At 37.8% G+C, this 20,628-nt stretch overlaps 1 protein-coding gene across 1 annotated transcript; it reads left to right on the forward strand.

Annotated features, from left to right (window-relative positions):
• The first annotated feature begins 13,847 nt into the window (after window positions 1-13,847).
• Window positions 13,848-15,258, forward strand: LOC130623163 (uncharacterized). The gene is made up of 2 exons (XM_057438650.1): window positions 13,848-14,123; window positions 14,196-15,258. The coding sequence occupies exons 1-2, from the start codon at window positions 13,848-13,850 to the stop codon at window positions 14,484-14,486; spliced, it is 567 nt and encodes a 188-aa protein (XP_057294633.1). The 3' UTR covers window positions 14,487-15,258.
• Window positions 15,259-20,628: the final 5,370 nt, after the last annotated feature.

Consider the following 20,628-nt stretch of genomic DNA (forward strand, 5'->3'; position numbering starts at 1 on the left):
AAGCATTTAGCTCCTTGGTGGGAAGCTATGCCAGAATTTTTTACTTCTTTCCATCCAGCAGGCAGTCGTCTTCATCCAACTGAGGGCAAACGAGTCGTAGCCGAATGTAAACGTCAGTCCTGTAGTATGCATTATTATCACCCTTCGTATAGTACTTTTTCACAGGATCGTAGGGTAGACCCAGGAGCTCTTGCAGTTGTCGATGAATTACAACCGTATAGCCATCGCTGACACGGAGCCTAAACAGTCCATTTTTCAGAACAAACAGCTTGATTTTATCGTCTGCCTGACTGTTGACGATAGTCGCCAGATCCTCGATTTTGTAGAGACCGTTCATAATTTCGATCCGAGTAACCCTCTGATCAGGCCCTACCTTACGGATTGTAAAGTCGTTGTTGCTATAAATGTTCAGCCATGTAGGTCGAATACTGATGGATTTCAAGGCAATCCTCGTGTCCTGTCCTAAGTAGTCCTCAAATATCGTAGGTTTTTCAATGTCGGTGATGTAGAGTGGCTTCATCCTTTCTTCTAAGAAAGGATGAACATGTATTCGTACAACCCCAAGGCAAAGTTCAAATCCAATAGGGGAGAATGGCCCCTTGGTATTACAAACCTTGAGCATCAGAACCTGTACGTGTCTACAGAATCACATATTTCCGTGGTATTCCCTGAATTTAGCAAATATGCCATAAAAATCCCCACAAATTTGCTGAAGGACCCTGTCAGAGTGGCTTGGAGAGGACAGGCCTTGGACTATTGGAATATCCAGGTTAACTTCGCCACTTATTGTGCAACAACATTAGGCATATCAGCCAAGCATATGACGGGTTCCGTACCCCTTGTCAACTCGATCTTCAAATTTCACGTGTACTATCTCATGCGCCGCATCCTTACCAGGATGAGGGTACCCATGCCTTATGACGATGGGTTTGCCCAACCCCTACTCAACCCCTGGATACGCACAACTCTGTAGCGAATACGGTGCAGATCCCAATAGTCTGTACAAATGCAAAGCTGTCATGTCGTCACTCACCAACGGTTCATGGTGGCCACAGGTTGATGGTGATTGGGCTAAATTCATCATACCAACAAGTCAGGGTCTGACGTCGGAAGGTCTGACCAAGCTGAGTGAAAGTATTCGCGTCTACGTGGTCTTGTTGCTTGGGTCGCAAGCGGGGGTGAAGGCATCCCTACTCGGGTCTGGTGCGGACAACTATACGGCAAGGCAGATTTTGTTACAAAAACTTGAAGCCATGGTACAACGGGAAGAAAATGTAGGGCATGACATCACACAATTCTAAAAAGTGCTTCAATATGCTAGAACGCCAGTGAATTTTACCGTCATGCCCAGCGTCTACATGTTGCCTTCTGATATGAACATGCGTATAGGTAAAATTGCGGGGTATAACAACAACATCCTCATAGCACCTGCCAATGTAAGTGTTGGGGTCTAAGTTGATTTGAATAACAAGCCTATTGTGAAGCATACAGAGAGGGTCATCAAACCACCCCCTAGGCACACTACACCTCCCAAGCATACTACACCTCACAAGCATACTACGCCCACTATGCATAGTACACATCCCAAGCATACTACGCCTACTAGGCAAATAACACCCCCTACACCACCTAAGCATGCTACGCCTCCTATACATACTCCTAAACAACCCCTACAGGGGAAACAACACGAGGATACCAAGGCCGCATTGATCACAACGGGGGTAGGTCTCATCATTGCCCACATATGGCTTAAAAAATAGTTCATATTAGGTCTTTTTCGTCTTTCCAACGTATACCACGACAAACCCAACGGCAGCAGCGACGGCCATATAGAGATGTTTAGCTGCATATTCGACAATGGTTGCCGCGACTCTGAGAAAGAATGAGACAACCGTACCAATAATACCAGGTAGGGCAGCACCTGCTTTACCTGCTAGATATTTTAAAAATTTACCTAATCGTTCCAGCTGCTTCTCTACAAACCCTTTTCCCGCACCCGCCGCGGCACTTCCTCCTGCACCTGCTGCGGCACTTCCTCCTGTAACTGCGAGTACAATGGTGGAAATCAGTAGACCAACAGCCGACACTCGCTTTAGTTAGACTCTGCTCCTTAAACAAGATTTTAATTCTCTGGCGATTTTCATCAGAGTCTCCTTGATGACCTTCAGCTGGGGTATATGTCAGAGGATAGTAGGCCGTGTGGTTCCTGTGTGGCCTTTTCCTTTTTGCTCCAGGTCTTCAATCTCTCCCTTAACCTTTTCTGTTTCATCATTAAGGTTCTTTTCATCCCACTGTCCTCCGTCTTTCCCTGCTTTCTTCTTCTCGAGTTTTTTTAACTTGGCTTTTGCCTTGTCAAGTTCACTGTCGTATAGGATCATCTTGCCTTTCAAGCTTTTTAAGTTACCCCTTAATGTCTGAATTTCGAGGTTAAGACCCCTTCTTTCACGTTCGGTGATGCCTTCATCAGGCCCACCAAAACATCTTCTATAAAACTTTGCGTCTTGTCTATAACATTCTCGAGTAAGGGAAGCATCTCCATATCATCAGCCTTCTCCTCAACCTCCTCCTCTATATGCTTGTACCCCTGCAGGAGCCCTTGGACCCTTGCTTTACTACATTTGTTGGGTGTAATATAATTGTCAAACCTAGGGCTATCATACGCTCCTTATCTAAAAATTTCCGTATCTGGCCAACAGTTTTTAAGAGACCATTTTAATTTGTTATTACTATTTCCGGATAGGTTTCTTTCCCTATCACAAGCCTTTTACCGATAAGTTGATTTCCTTTTTCCAACCTAAACCTGTCGTAATGTATCGCATTAGGCATCCCCAGCTCCTCCTCCAGATGATCTTAGAGACTATCAACCTTCGATTTTAAAAGTTGGGCCTCGAATGTCTTCTCACTCTGCTGTTCTCCATGCTGTTGTTCTTCTGACGTTGAAGGCCCTGGCGTTGATGGAAGTTTTTGTGTAGTATCCCCAGGTCTATCATCTGGACGGCCCTCCTCCTCCTCAATATCTGTTTCGTATACTGGGTTTGTCGGCATTTATTTAAAAACAAATTCCATATAAATAAATAAGTGCATTCGGAACTACATTGGATCCCTACGCAGAAATGAAACAGCTCTTCGGGATCAAGGGACGCCGTCAACGAGTTCAGATTAGTAACATACCCTCTACAATCAACCAGAATGAAGATCTATACGTGGATATGCCCTTGCGGTCTACCGGGATCTCTGGCTACCAAAATTTGATAGGGACAACAACCTAATTTTGGAGGGGATCAACCCCAATGATGGTACTATAAGGGCCTTACAGATCAAAGCTACTAGCCATAATGCTTGTCCCTCGATTCAATCGTAGAAAAGCCCTGCAGACAGCTCAGGCAGAAATGCATCCCACTTCTATTCTTCGATGTCTCCTTACCTAGGAGTCTAAATAGACTCTTGACGGCTGTGTAGTGGGCCTTTTTACCATCTGTGATAAGCAGCAGATTCACCTGCCTGTTACGCTTAATGTTGTGCCCGGATCGCCACAGGATGTTGATCTTCTTTTCCGTCACGTACAAGACGTTTACTGTGATGTCCGTGTTGTTCTTCTCAAACCCGGATATATCCTTAATGGTTTTTGGGGACTCTATATCCTGCCAATTGTAGAGAGGAACGTAGGGTCTCAGCTTAGATATCCTTTGCATGTCTTTTCCAATCTCTGCATGGTGTAGGGATACTATGACACCCCACTTGAAACATGCTTCGTCCTCATTTTTTGGGGTTGATGATGGCCCTTTTCGAGGCTATCCATTTGGGTATGTACGAGGAACCCCTTGTTAGCCGCAGTTTATGGAAATCTACATCTAGGTGTAGAATTCTATCAATAGTAAATCTACTTTGGGATAATGCCGGATTTTCAACCTGGGTCTTGATTTCAGCAAACATCCTGTCAACCATATCGTCTACATCGCTGCCTTGGAAAATTTCTGCCATCTTGCTGTTAAAGGCTTTCTTCACCTCGATGTACTCGTCGTTAGCCTCCTCCGAGACTGGCACGATCTTCTCCCACATTATCTATAGGGACAGCTGTACCTTTGCCGAGTTCATCTCTCTTACCTGCTTCTCGATCAAAGTTTTCACGTTGGGTCGCACCATCTCTATATACCCGTCAACGTCAGCCTTTTCTACACCAAAAATGCGGAAACTTCAAAATGTCTTGTGCAGCGCGTGCCTATGTTCCTGAGGCGTAAAATCTTGCCCTGGCTGATCATATAGATTTTGAATATCATTGAGGTAGTCTTCTTCAGCCTCTATTTCCACTTTATCATGAAGCGTAGGTCTCGCCATGATGTTAGTCGCACTATCATAGAGATTTATAACGTTACATTTGAAAACCGCATAGGTTCTCTTAACTCCCTCTTTTATAGGCTTAGGAACAGCGTCCACTAACCAGTTGTACCATCCTCGCATCTTGGTTTTCACGATCGAACGATTTTTTGACATCTCCTGTTTTTCAATTACATCCATGGCCTCCGGTGTTGGTATTATTGTCACAGGGCTGACTGGTTTTCGTTGTCCAGCCCTTCTAGGTGGTCTCTATGGTACATCCTCCAGCAAAGAAACCAATCCAGCCTTGCGTAGCCTGTAGTAACCAGTCAGCCCACGGCTTTTCGCGATATTACGTAATTCTTTTACAGTGTGCGTGTTCATCTTTATTAAATGAATTTTCGATTGTCAGTGAATTTCATGAGAAAAAAAAAATTAGCGCAGTTATGTGCTCAGGACCTGTTGATCATCTGCGCATGCGTTGATTTTTGTTGATATCAACAGTGTGTGGGGGAATTTACCTTCATGTGCGCTAGAACTATTTTTACTCATTTGCTGCATTATTTAATGTGCATGGATCAACACAGCATGCTAGAGACTTTATCTTGATGTGCATGAATAAACATAGCATGATAGGGACTTTACCTTGATGTGCATGAATAAACACAGCATGATAGGGACTTGTATTGGATGATCAAGGATTTGTTGTGTTTGACTGGGCGTGCGCGTGTGCGCGATGTGCGTTGCGCCAGAAGAAACATTTATCTATCTCTGCCTTTTACTACCTAATAAGGGCCTTGCGCTAGAAACACGTAGTTCCACGACCTCAGGCAGGTTATCATTGGTCTAGTCCTTCCAATCTAAATAGACTAAGACATTCCAAGTCGTTTTCTACCACGTTCCAAGTTCTTTTCCCTGGTGCCGCGGCCTTACAACACCGTCAACTACGTGCACAGGCTTCTAAAGGCTGTAATATAGACTTTAAAAAAAGACCTTACACGTAAATTACGTGTTTCCACTACTCCAGGAAGGTCACCATTGGTCTAGTCCTGCCAGTCTCAATAGACTACGACGTCCCAAGTCGTTTTTCTTGGCGGCAAGGCGTTAGAACACCGTCAACTACGTGCACAGGCCTCTAAAGGCCTTTCAATTTAAAGTCGTGTTTCTATGACCCCAGGCAGGTTACCATTAGTCTAGTCTTTCCGGTCTCAATAGACTACGACGTTCCAAGTCGTTTTCCTTGGCAGGAGAGCCTTAGAACACCGTCAACAACGTGCACAGGCCTCTAAACGCTGTAATAAAGGCCTTAATAAAGGCCATAATAAAGCATGTGCTTCCACGACCCGAGGAAGGTTACCATTTGTCTAGTCCTTCCAAACTCAAAGAACTACGAAGTCCCAAATCGTTTTCCTTGGCGTTATGACCTTAGAACATCGTTAGCAACATGCACAGTACTGTAAGGGCTGTATTACGGCCTTTCACTTCCTAATAAAAGCCTTACACTTAAAACACCTGTTTCCACGATATCAGGCACGTTACCATTAGACTATTCCTTCCGGTCTCAATAGAGTACGACGTTCCAAGTCGTTCTCATTGGCGCCAGGGCCTTACAACAACGTTAACTACGTGCACAGGCCTCTAAAGGCTGTACTATAGCCTTTTGCAGCTAAGTAAGGTGGAGTCACGTGTTTTAAGTGTAAGGCCTTTATTAGGTAGTAAAAGGCCGTATTACAGCCCTTAGAGGCTTGTGCACGTTGCGTCGCGTTGCATTTTTAGCCTTACAATAACAAGAGAGTTCCTGTCAATCTTTCAGTGAATGAGTGGTCTGCTCTCCTCTCCTTGAGTAAGAGATTTAATCTAGTTATTAAAAAACCTGACAAGGGGAATTCTGTTGTTATCGTAGATAAATCTGGCTATGTCACCAAAATTAAGGAGCCACCAGTGAAACTAGCAAGTTTATCAGTATTGCAGTTCCACCTGATAAAGAGCTCAACTCTATACTCAGTCAAGAACGCAAGGTTAAGTCTGTTTTAAAAGATATTTTAGATCGTGGTAAAATTGATAAAGCTGTTTTTGATAAATTATGTTCTACTGGATCAAGATTTGGTATTTTATATGGACTAGGAAAGGCTCACAAACATTGTGTAATGGTTCACCTCCTTTTCGACCCATTCTTTCAGCGATCAATACGCCCACTTATAATATGGCTAAGTATCTCGTTCCTCTTTTAGCACCTTTAACGACTAACGAGTATTCCGTTAAAAATTCTTTTACTTTCGCCGAAGAAATTAGCAAACAAAACACCAATCTCTTTTTGGCCAGTTTTGATGTTAAATTTCTATTCACCAACATTCCTTTAGAAGAAACCATTAACATACGTTGTGAAGATCTTTTTACAGATTGCGATGCCATTAACCATTTGAACGAAAATGATGTCTATAAGTTGTTATCTATTGCCACTACTTTATTCGGAGAAACTTTCGCGAGAGAAACTTTCGCGAATTTCGCGTTTTTGGCCTTTTTCGCGAAACTTTGTCTCGCGAAACTTTGAAAAATGGCCATTCGCGAAAGTTTATTCAGTACAAACTTTCTAAGTTGTCGATTCGCAAAAGTTTCTCCACTAAAATTTAAAAGAAATTTGCTGGTTTTAAAAGTTATTTCTTGACTCGCCCTCACTTGGCTCGCCCTTCCGATAAAAAAAAGAGACAACTGGCGATGGGAACGAGATTGGAATAAACTTAGAAATAGGCAAAAGCGATGATGCTTCAAATGCATATGTATGGCTTATAACCGAGTTACTGGCAAAAAGGCGATGACGACGATGCGTGGGAGCCGGAAGAAGACGAGCCTAGAAATGTGTTTGATCTGTTTTGTGATTTTGACGAGCCAGTTTGTAAATAGAAGTTTTTACATACCATTAGAAAGAAAATTACATCGTTAAAAAACACTTTTCTATCATAAGAAATATAGGCCACTTTTTTATAAGAACATAAAAAAAATCACGAATCGCGAAAGTTTATCTCGCCAAAACTATCCAATTTCAGATTTTGCGAAAGTTTATCTCGCGGGAATTTTTTAATTTGTAGATTCGCGAAAATTTATCCAAAAAATTTCGCGAGCTTTTGGACTCGCGAAAGTTTCTCCCGCGAAAGTTTCTCCAAATAACTTTTTTTTTTTTGATGGGGGTTATCCCCTGGTTCATGGAGTAGCCATGGGTTCGCCTCTCGGTCCGAGCCTTGCCAATGCTTTTCCTTGTCATTATGAAAACATCTGGCTTGATAACTGTCCATTGGAATTCAAACCTGCCTATTATAGAAAATATGTTGATGCGTTTTCTTTGCTTATTCACCTGAACATGTGCAGTTATTTCAGAATTATCTGAATAATCAACATGCCAACATTTCTTTTACTTCTGAAACTGAATAAGTGACACTCTTTCGTTTCTTGATGTCAAGGTTAGTTTTACTAATAATTTCTTTATTACTTCAGTTTATAGAAAACCTACTTTTAGTGGTATCTACTCTAATTTTAACAGTTTCGTACCTAACGAATATGAACGTGGTCTAGTTGATACATTGATTTTACGTATTTTTTCTATAGTCTATAATTTTGGATTATTTTTTATAGAGCTTATGAAACTCAAAAACATCTGATCAAAGAATGAATATCGGAGTTATTTTTGTTGACAAATGTATTAAACATTTTTTAAATAGACTACACATATCGAAAAATCTAGCGTGTGAGTCAGATAAAATAGTGTTACGAATATTTTTACCTTTAAGTGTAGTAGCTGCAATGCTTCTTATTACGGAAAGGCCTGTCGACATTTGAAAGTCAGAGCGTCAGAACATATGGGCGTGACCTCCTTAACGGGTAAACCTGTTAAGACTGCTCAGCCTACAGCAGTTAAGGAGCATTTACTTTTTTTGTGTACCATCTCGTTCCCTTGATGATTTTACGGTCATTACATCTGCACGTAATAATTTCTTATTAGAATTAAGAGATTTTAATGATATATAAAGACAAACCTGTTCTTAACAAAAACATATCATGATCTCCTTTGTACCTTTTTGATAAGTTTCAATCTCTGGGAATACTGCGTATGCGGATTCTGAAAATTGAATCTTTTCGTGATTTCACCATATTTGGTCAAAACAACTTATTTTATTGTATTACTTGATTGTAACGTTTTATATAAAATTTGGTAAAAAATTGATACGGCTGTACATTGAAAATGGTAGAAGTTCTACCCAAAGCTCTAAGAAAAAAAGAATGTGACGATGAATCCTGTGGGATTTTTTTTACTTAAAATGTTTACGTTCTACTTTACTTGATTTATAACCCCACACTTTAATTTTTTTTGTCTAGGGTAACCCTGTTGGGAAGTCAGCCGTTAAAATTATTTCAACAAATCAAATTGTTTCGTTTTTATCACGGACGTAAACAAATTAAACACGTGGTCTTCTTTCTAGCAAAACGAATATACGCGACTTCAAAGAAAATTTTGGCGACCTTAAGAATAAATGAACACATCCACAGCTTTGCCTGTTACAGACGGACGGAAGTAGCCTATCAATATAAGGTGATAGATATTTAAGACTATAAAGACATTACTACTTGTACATTTTTTAGCAAAATGTTAAAATGACAAGGCATAATGCGAAGTTCTTCCTATGTAGTCTATTTTCCATGACACACTTCCGTTATGACTATTCCAATAAATCTTTTAATGCTTCAGACATTGATACTGCATTATCTGTATGCCGGAGATTTCTTATTGAAGCTATTGGCAAAATATTAACTAACAAGGGAGAACGCATTATAAAGAAGTTCACATCTGAATAGTCACACGCGAATTGAAACATGAGCATAAATAATGAAACAAAGAAACTTTTAGACAAAAAGGAAAACCGTAGTGCCTAGATGCATAATTTTTCTCAAACATAAAATTAACTGAAAATTGGAAATAATCATCTGTTCTCAAGTTATAATTCATCTATAAAAATGAAACAGATTTTAAGTAAATGTTTTGAAACCAGAGTTTTGCCGCATGTGGGACCAAATGAAATTTGTAAATAATGATCTGTTCTAACATTTTAGTCCATTATAGAAAAATGTAATGGTACTTTTTTAAGAAACACTTATTCATAAGTAAGTTAGTGCAAAAAATCATTAAAATCTAATGAATGAATCCTGAGATAGCTGTGAGGAACGTAGATAAGGATGCAAAAATCTTTTGGCTAATTTTGGCACGTCTCATGTTGGTTGCCTATCATAAGGGACCAACTGGAATTTGTAGATAATGATCTATACTAACATTCTAAACCTTTCACTTTCTAGAATTTATTGATAATTAAATTCCCTTTAAAAAATCCAAAAAATATAATGAACGAATCCGAAGAAAAGCTGTGCCCAACGTAGATAAGGATGCAAAAAACCAACGAAAACGAAACCAAATGTACGAACAGAGAAAATTCAAAAACCCTATTTTTTTAGTTCTAGTTCCCAGCGTTATGAGAGGTCTGATACAACTGCGGCTGACTCGTTAAGAATAACTTTAATCTCTTCGCAGATCTTGTTTTTCCCAATCTGTACAAGGATTTTTGCGAAACTCCCACACTGATCCGGATGGTTTATAAACGAAACCATCTCCGTTCTTTTTCTCCAAGATAGCTTGCAACACTTTCGCCTAAAAAATAAAAGTTGATCTATAAGATTTTACCTCTCCCTCGTCCCCAGGTTTTTTTTGCCTTCTTAATATAAGATATGACGTCGAAAAATACCCTGGTATCGTTGACCGGATATTGAAATATTATTGGCTTTTACTTTTTCGCAAAATTATTACGACTTTCTCACTTTGTTAGATTTATTAAAATATCCCTGACTAGTTCACGGTGTCTAGTGTCAATGAGATATCCCTGAATTTCAAACTACCTTAACCGTATTCATGCAGGGGCAGGTAAAATCAACGTAAATTCGAAGATTACTAATTATCCATGAAGCAAGACTTCTACAATTAAACCAATCATAAAAGCTTTTGGTCTATATTATAAACTTTATTTCCAATTAATTTATGAACCGTAACTCCACTAAAGATTTATCTTGATAACAGAGAAGTATATACTTCTTTTTCATCCCAAATATATACTTAAAGCAGGCTGTTATAATCTGAAGCTGTCTACATATATCCACAAATTATTCTGCCCTTCTCTTCACTCCCTTGTTTTTTGCCATAGGATTCATAACGCCACAAAAATAAAAACTTTTTCCATATACTGGATTTGAAATCTAAACAATGAACTAAGTTCAGCAAACAAAAGTTCTATTCAGGAAGTACTTGCTAGCTAGCTAAACTATATTAAGGTGGTTCCCTACCAGATTGGCTAAATCGGTCAATATTTATCAGCATGAGGTGATCTTTGGAAATCTTATCACAAATGTCAAAAATTAGAAATTTTTCAAAAAAAATTATAATTAAATTAATTATGTGCATAATTAATAAGCCCAGACCAGATCCATTTTCCACATCTACATACAAAGATAATTATAGGCGACATGGGCATCATGATTATAAACATTTCCTAAAAATTTTAAGACAAACAAATAATCTGTTCAAATTTTATTCACCGCAGAAGTTCAAAATCTAAGTGTTTTCAAAGAAAATGAGATAACGTAAAAATAAGCAATATATAAATATTGAGTAATATGGATTACTGTAAAGTGACTGAACTCATAAATATCTCAGAAGCCCCCAGCTTCATAAACCTTGCCCTCCTTTTCTTTATTATTATCAGACCAGTTCTTTCGTACAGCACGTTAATTCTTACGTTGCCTATTTACCGGGGACGAAGATTTCCTGCAAATAGTGAGTGTGTCGTTCAAAACTTTATCGTTTTGCAAAGATTGTAAGTGTCCTACTACAAGTCCTGCTTTTTCCATGACCAATTTTCAATTCCAGTTTTTCCTTTATTAAATTCAATTATTCCAGAATTCACACCAATTTCAAGAGTTTTTCTTGTTACGTATACACGCTTCGGGCAACGTGTCCAGACAATACCATTGAAAGACTCATTATCTGTAGGTTTATTAGCAGCGCCAGTTGCAAGGTGTAAAGCTTGAGCTGCTTTGTTCATACTTTCTTCAGCTACCTGGGCATAGGGTGGGTGGATTAAATTCAGAATTTTTTCGTATCCGTACTTATTGAATGGTGGTGGCATATTCTTATGACGAGAAAAATTTACAATTGAGGAATGTCTGAGTCCAAGTTCTCGAAAACATATCGCTGTTCTAACGTTGATATCAAAAGAAGACATATCACTTTTGGGGTCAACCCTTTTACTGGGAAAATTTTTTTTAGTGTTTCCACATGAACAATTGACAATGATTAATTGTGATAGTCCTTGTTTCTTTATTGGGTCAGCGACTAACGAACGCGTCCCATAATTTTCACAATCCGTACACGGTTTATTCATAAGTTCACCAATTTTAACTAAAATATCACTGTTAAGGATAAAGTTAAAACTCTTGCTGGGATCTTCATCAACAGGTGGGACACCAGTGTCGTTATTTTAAGGCTGAGTGGAGTAGAGTGGATCGTTCCATAATGCGGATATTTTGGAAAGTTCGGCTAACGCATTTTCGTATTTCGTTACTCGGCCTACATCCCCAAACTAAAGCTTTTGCAGCCAGCCTACCAACTGCAGAGTACTGAGCAAATGATGCTGTTTGCCGATTTAGGAAAGAACTGAAAACGGACAATTTCCCAAATATTTTATGGTTGTAGGTATGGGTTCACCATATCAGCCCAAATAAAGTTAGCACAAAACGACGAAAATTTCTGGTGACATTTTCTGAGATGAAAACCTCGGCCGACTTTGCATAGCCAATAAAGCAGCTACTTTTTGTGTTTCCTGGTGCACTTTTGTTCATGCTTCACTTTTTATCCAGGTGTGTACATCACCCTCATTATATATTATACAGCCCTTTCCCCTTTATTTTTTTCATAATAAAAATATCCCCCAAAATTAATATAAAGCTGAAACTTGGTACAGAGGTAGGTTATAGTGTTAGGATTCACAGGAAAAAAACCTCCATTGACTGAGTCCAGACAACTCCCAAAATTGGGCAAAATTCATAATGGCGGATTTGGGTTTTGGTCAAAAATTCGCTTTTTCAACATATTATCATGTTATACATCGTAGGAAAGGAAATTCATGCTGAGTAACATTTCAGCACAGACTGGCCTTAATCACTTATATTTTGAGAGGCCTCGACTACAGTAGGTATTTTTTAATCATGATGAAGTGTTTCTTTTTTATAGCGCAACTATGTATACTTCGAATAGTAGCAGTAGTATTTCGAATAAAGTATAGAATATTGGTCGAATTAGCATGCTATGTAATGCCATCATAGTAGATAAGAATTAGAAACAAGAAGAAAGAGTTTGTTCGGTGTTAATGTTTGTCTGATAATGATTTTTTTTTAATTATATTTTGAGATTATTTGATCAACAATAACTTAATATATTTTCAGAAGTAAATACATTACATGACAATAAATAATTTGTGAATTGTGGTGAAATGGAAGTTTGTGCACTATGCAAAGAAAAATTCGGGAATGAGCAGCAGTGCAAGTGCAAGAAAAAGAAAACACTAATCAATGAACACTAAGCAATGAACGTGGATTAGATGAGTTATGCAGGTATATAGATAAAATTCTTTTTGCTCAGTATTTAGTAAATTTATTTATTAAGAAAAAGCTGAAAAAGTTGTTTTAATGGCATTAGAGGTATAGTAAAGTATTGGTTTAAATTGTTTTCAGATACTTCGAAGAGATAGCAAAGCAAGTTCAGCCTAAAGTTCTTGTGCATCACAATTGCAGACGGAAATTTGTTGATACTAGGAAATCCATTAGTTTACAAAAGCCTAGTAAGAAAGTAAGATCATCCAGTACTTTTAGTTGGAAAACAAACTGCTTTCTTTGTATGAAAAAAGCAATGCGAAAGTACCAACTGTTGCCAGAGTAACAACGCTACCAATGATTACAACACTCATGATTCGATGTAAGAGTAGAGGAGATACATGGGGAAATACTGTTCACTCACTTCTAAGTTCATGTAATGATTTGGTGGCAGAAGAGGCAATATACCATATCTCCTGCATGAATCGCTTCCGACTTCAAACGAGTAATAACAGTATGGTCGGGCGTCCTTTGAATGTTTCTAGGAGTGAGAATTTTAAAAATTTGTCTGTGGCTAGAGGAAGAAAGCGATAGTGTGCTCTACACGTTATCTTAAGTCCACAATAAGACGGTAGAAATAAGTGGAAATAGTGAATGCTATCCTAAAGGTTATTTAAAGAAAAATTAATCATTGTGGGGATCATATTTATTTTACTGAACAACCTGGGCGACCGAATCTTCTTTTCTTTAAAGAAATGGTATCGTGGATTTTAGCAGATTTAAAAAAAACATTATTCAAAATCCAATTGATATCTTAAATGCTGCAGCGAAACAAATTAAAAAATATTAGAGAAATGGCAGTAGATAAGTGCGAATACCCAACAGCTGACGAGATGGGCGATTATCAAACTAAATGGGTTCCAGAAAGTCTGCAACTATTTCTTAGTCATCTCTTTCCTTCAAAGCTGAAACAAATAAGTTTAGCTCAGTGTATCTCCCAAGCGTCAAGACCAAGATCAATGGTAGCACCAATTCCATTTGGGATTGGTGTATATGTTGACAAATCTTTCGGTACATGTTGGCTTGTAGATCATCTGGCAAAAGTTGGCTTCTCAATGTCATCAGACGAAGTTAAGCTTTTTAAACAGTCAGCTGCTAGTGCAAACAGTAAACAAGAAGATTAAGCATCAAATTCCACTCAGTGGGTTGCTGATAATGTTGATCACAATATACAAACACTTATTGGCAAAGGTACATTCCACGGAATGGGGATAACATCGATTAGTTCCTCAAAGCCGAAAGATGAAACTATAAAGCGTTTAAAACATAACGAGACAAAAGATTTATCTTTCCCAGCTGTGAAAATATTACCTTATGATGGATCAAGCTGTAATGGTTTACGTGAACTACAATTCAAGCCAGTAAAGGATCGAATATTAGGGAATATCCTAGCACCAGAGATGAATCTTGATCTTGTGTGGCATGCGTCATGATATTTTGGTCAACAAAACAATTATCGCCCAAATTGGTCAGGTTATATGATGCATGTGACATCAAATGTAACAACATTGTATGAGGCAACATCGGTGAAATTTCTTCCAATGATAGATCCCAACTCGTCCGATGAAACATGTATATTCTCTACACTATTGTTTGTGGCAGAACAAGCCAATAAGCTCAATATCCCAACAGCTTGTATAACTTTGACCAACCTTTTTGGAAGAAGGCTACGGGAATAATCAAGGAAAAGAACCTTCGAATGGTATGTCGACTAGGTGGATTTCATACGTTAATAAGTTCCCTTGGGAACATAGGGAATCTTATGAGTGGTGCTGGTTTAGCAGAAGTTTTTGAGGAAGTCTACTCTGAGGACACCGTGAAGCACATAATATAAGGACATGCAGTAGCAAGAGCTTTAGGAGCACATATTTTTGTCCAGAGTGCTTTGATTAATCACATTAACAACGCATTGATAGATGATGGGGTGATAAATATCTCTGAGTTTGAGGATGTCTACAACATGGTGATAGAAGAGGGTATAAACAAAGAACAGTTGGTTGAATTAAGCAGTAAAGATGTGTTTAGAAAAACTGAGAAAGCGTTTTCAACCTACGCAAAACAAAAGTAAAAGAACCAGCACTGCTAAGCTGTAGTTGCTCTATATTGAGTACATCGCCATCGTGAAACAGTTTATTTTTGCAGAGAGAACTTGCAACTGGCACCTACAGATCCAAACAATCGTGAAAATGATAAACTTATTTGAAGCTTCGGGTCATATAAATTATGCTAAATGCTCACGATTGTACTTTCAAGAAATGCTTTGCCTGCCGGAGACAAACCCATGGTTACACCAACAGTTTCAGGAAGGTCGCCATGCTGTACGACGATCTGGACGATTCTGGGCAGGACTGTGGTCTGACCTAGTCATCGAGCAAACTCTTATGCGCTCCATAAAATGCACTGGTGGTCTAACAAGGGGAAGAGGTTTTGGAGATAATGTGGGAATCTATGGATAATAAGTATCAGTCACAGTGCTGCTGTTCATGAAAGTATGAATAAACTCTCAGGTATACACACTGGCTTGAGGGATCAGAATATTGAAATGGGAACAAACCGATGAGAACGTGATTACAATGACTGCCAAAAGTTTTACAAATGGTTTGAGATGAGAAATCCATTCTGTATGAAAGATGGAAACCTCCACTCTTTATCTTCAGGGATTGTATCAATACATGATAAAGACCAAGCAAATTGTGAAGAAGCAGAAGTTATCAAAATCAAGAGAAAGGACCGATTTGTTACTTTGGATTCATTAACAAAAAGCATTAGTAATGGAGAAAATGATCCTATTTGTGTGAATCCCACTATTCTTTTCACAAGCTTGCAGCATTAGCAGAAAGGGAAGAAGATGTCGAACAATACTTTAACTTTGAACTCACTTAACAACCGCAATCATTGTTTAAGAACGAACTCATGAGAAAACCGGACAAGTCATCACTAAGAAATGTCCTTCTAACAGACGAATCTACAAAGTCTGCAGATACTATTGTAGGCAAGCAGGTAGTTGACGGTGGAGCTTTACTGCATCGAGTTCGCTGGTAAAAAGGCAAGACATTTAAAGAAGTTGCTGACACCCATGTTAGTTATGTTCGTAACAATTACAGACAAGCACATGTTATATTCGATGGCTATGATGACATAATGTCAAATGAGCCCTCAAGAAGGTTGAAATCTAAAGGATCATCCCAAAATGCTGTTGTAAAACGAGAATGAAGCTCCGTATTCTAAGGAACGGTTTATGTCGAATGCTCACAACAAAAGTCAGTTAATTTTACTTTTATCAGATTTTCTCACAAGAGGTGTGATGCATATATGTAGAGGTGACGCAGACACAAAGATAGTGTCAACAGAATTAGAGTTAGCAAAAGATTCCAATACGATTGTCAAAGCTGATGACACAGATGTTGCGATTATGTTACTTTATCATTGGAAAGACGAATTCCTAGATATATATTTTCTTCAAAAGCGAGGAAGAAAGTGATGGAGCATTAAAGATGCAGTTAAAAAAATCGCATTGAAAGACCATCTTCTCTTTGTTCATGCTTGGTCTGGATGTGACTCGACACCGTCCATTTTAGGAAAAGGAAAACCAAGTTTTATGGAAATTGTCCAGAAATCAAAGTCAACTCAATCTTCTTCAGAGCTTTTGGCAGATTAGTGGGCAACGAAGGAAGAGGTTGGAGAAGCTGCAGTGAAAATATAGAGATGTATAGTGGATAAAACCCTTTATTAAGAAAGTTGAGGTAGCTGTTAATTTAATCGATTTATAGTCGCATTGTGTATAATTATTTAATTCTAAAATTGATATTTTAGATATTCGAAATATTGCCAAATGCTTTCCGATAGTATCATTGAACCAGAGAAGCTGGTGCCATCAGAAAGAGCCACATACTTTCATGATTTATAAGTACACATACAAATCATTGAATGAAAAATGTTTATGTGAGAATCGATGTTAGTGATGACGAGACTGATGGACATGACGAAGAAAGAAATGCTTTAAAAGGTCTTTTTTAACTCAGATTTTTGTAAATGATTGGATTACAATAAATGGGGCTTTTTTCCTGTTAATCCTAACACTATAACCCACCTCTGTACCACGTTTTAGCTTTATATTAATTTAATCAATGCTGCTTTTTTGTCTAATTCTATTCTACTAGTAATTGTAAACGTTGATATTATTAATTTTACACGTTTTTCTTTTTATGCAAACCTGTTTCGAAAGCCTGATTCCCACTGGTAGTATAAGTATAAGCAACATCGTATTGTCTTAGCCCATCGCCCAAGAAAATGTTATGGAAAATAACATAAAAGTTAACAATATTGTTTCCACGCCCCGTTAAAACCAATCCGTCGAACCGACGAGAGGTGCTAATTTGATTCTTACGCTGGGTACATGCAAATCTTTAATATAAGTAAAGGGTAACCAAAAATCTGGAATTCGTGCAATTTTTCAATGTTCTATCGGTAGTAACATTTTTTTGGTAAATATCACACCCCCTTAAAATAAAATTCGAGAACAGCCTAAAATGAGCACATTAAAGCGTTTTCATGATGGCCGAACTATTAACTGGTCCTGCAGAAAGACTATTTAAAAAAAATCGCTTTCAGGGTTTTCTTGAAAAATATAGGTTGTATCTCGTCATATTTCCACGGAAATAAAACGCGCGTTTTGCCCGTTCCCCCTGGATCATCCTCCGGGGTCTATGCTAACATGCGATGACTCCGCAGCGGTCTCTGCGTTTTTAGAACTCTACGCGTGAGTGCCGAGGTCTTTATTTCTATTTCTTTTATCAAAAGTTCAAAATTAGCTAATTTGACAGGTTAATTTGAGAAATAATAAAGGTAAACAAACTATATATATATATCGTTTTTATGTTAGTATGTTTATTTTGGCGGTGCATTTGGCGGAATGGAAATGGATATTGAAATGGGCTGATACTACGCATAACGTCAAAGCACGTATATTATGCTATCAGCTTGAGGGTTTCTTGTTTAAAGCTGCTGCTAACCTTTAACCCCAAAGGAACGTTTCTTGCATAATTGTAGTGAGAAAAAGGATGAAATATATATTAATGGCTTGATTTTATTGATAAATTGGTAAAATTTCTAGTACCTAGCTAGCTGATAAACTTTGTTGTGGTTTTAGAAAGCAACGAACATCTTACATATTTTAGTTGTTGTTTATAGCTACAAGTTTTTTTATGATTCACTAGAAAGGCTTTATTTTCTCTAGAAGGGCTACATTTGTGCAAAATAAATGTAAAATAAGATTCACAAAATAAATTTCGTTGATTGTTTGCTTTTACAAAAGGCATACAGAAATGTATTGAAATATGTTTACCAACGTAGGTAATATTTGATTCGCCTTATTATTTAACAAACGCGTAACGGGTTTTCAAAAAACAGACCCTTTCGGAAAGCTGTGCATGGTAAATAAAATTCAGAAGCATGCACAAACCTTGAAGCATTAGGTTTCTGTCTGTGGAAAAAATGTTGTTTCTAAAAACCGTTTTTCTTCGCATTTTAAAAAATGTTTCATTTTCTTTTGTGTAATAGTCGATATCTTCCAGTTGAAATGCGGACCGGCTTCATGTTTTTAAATATTCCGAGATCAAGTCAAGTTCTTCGTCTTACGGACCCTTTAGCATCGTTTACTGAGTATTTTGGGCCTAGGATATTTTTATGTTCATTTTCATTACTTTTTATCTATTCGCATTTTAACCAGTTCATCATCAACATAAGTTTTATTGTGTTCGCATATTGTTATGCAAGACAAAACAGGCGTAAACAAGTGTAGAAATTGTTTCTAATTTCAGATCAACTTTCCTTGTTAAAATAGCCCACCAACAATCATGGTTAAATATGTTGAGACAACACAGTTAATTTCGAAGGGGACAAGTAATTGCGTAGGCTATTTCTATATTAGATTCACACATTTTGAACTTGTCAATGTTTAGAGCGGACTTAGGACTTAGGATCTTCGGCTATTTGGTTAAGACCAAACTTTTAAAATGTGCTAATTGTTGCTTGCGTTAGCATGGCCATTTTTCACGAATTTCTGGGCCTTCGTGGTCCCCGACGTGGATTGTATTGGTGTGCACGCGTGCTAGAGAATGTGTCAACGCTGTCGGCCTGACCTACGCTTTTTCCTGCACTTTGTCGTTATGACTTTATGCCATATATTCTCGCAGTTTTCAAGACGCATTTAGATAGACACAAATAAAAGTAGTATAGACGGGTACTGGATCATCAGAATGGACAGAAACAGCAAAGGGGACAAAGTTTTAATAGCATTGAAAGAATAATACAAGAATGTATTGGTAGAAGTGGAAACAGAAGAGGATGACTCAGAAGAAAATGTGTATACATAGTACCATGACAAAATATAGAGTCGGGTTAATATATTCATCAAAAGGTGACAAAGCAAAAATTAATGACATAAGTAAAAGATATCAAAACATAAAACGAGTTAAACGGAATATAATAATACTGGGGGACTTTAACTGCAAAATTGGAAGTAGAATATAAGGAGGAAATGAAGAAGTAACGAAGGAAGGAAAAGAATTGATTAAAGAGATAAATTACTAATAGATCGTCAACATAATGTCAAGAAATGCTGGAATCTAGACCAGAATTAAGGGGGGAAAAAGCTCACCGATTGACTTCATAATTATGGACCAGGGGATAGTGAAAGAGTGGAGAATTTTCAGATCGACGAAAGAAAAATAGTGGCCCCATATCATATAGTGAGAGAAAACAAAAAATTACAAGACCATTTATAGTGACTATAATTATATTTTGGTGCAAATTGAGTGGAAAGAAAAGTTAAAAAGAGAAAAAGAAGGAAAGACTTAAATAATGAGCAGTAATAGATACAGAAGATACCGAGAGTTAAGGTTTATGAGCTGATAGGAGAGAAAAACAATTTGCAGGATAGATGAGCTAAATCAAAACTAAAATAGTGACGACATTGAAGAGGAAAAAAGCAGGAGACAATAAAGGGTGGAAGAAGGGGTCATAACAGAGGAAGGAACGGAAATGGTGGTAGCATTGCAAATACTATTCAATGCAATAGAAGAAATGAAAACGCCAAGACAATGGAGGGATATTAAAATCAGTCAATATTTAAAAATAAGGGCTCATACATGGATGTAGAAACCAGGAGAGGCATATTTATTAAGTTTCATTGAAAAGGTGTTTGAAAAATAGATTACGGAAAAATATAACAACAAGATGGACATGAGCATATATCAAAATGGCGGAGAGAAAATTGGTTCCATTTAGAACAACTAATTGGATAACAACAAAAGCCTAACAAAAACACTTACTTATCAATTTATCAAAGCAAAAAAGCTTTGATAAATTGTGGCTTGAAGATTGCATTAATATTTTGGTGGAGAATTGGATGAGAGAGAGGCGGCTTTGATAAATGAAAGAACAGGAATTTAAAGAGACAACGTTACAAGTTGGTGTTCGAAACTTGTTTTTCATAAAAGAGCGTTCCAAACATGAAGCCACACGAGAAAAAAGATTCACTTTTTGCATAAAAAACTTCGCAAAACTTCTTTCAAC

This window comes from Hydractinia symbiolongicarpus, chromosome 13 (genome assembly GCF_029227915.1).
Source record: "Hydractinia symbiolongicarpus strain clone_291-10 chromosome 13, HSymV2.1, whole genome shotgun sequence".
NCBI lineage: Eukaryota > Metazoa > Cnidaria > Hydrozoa > Anthoathecata > Hydractiniidae > Hydractinia > Hydractinia symbiolongicarpus.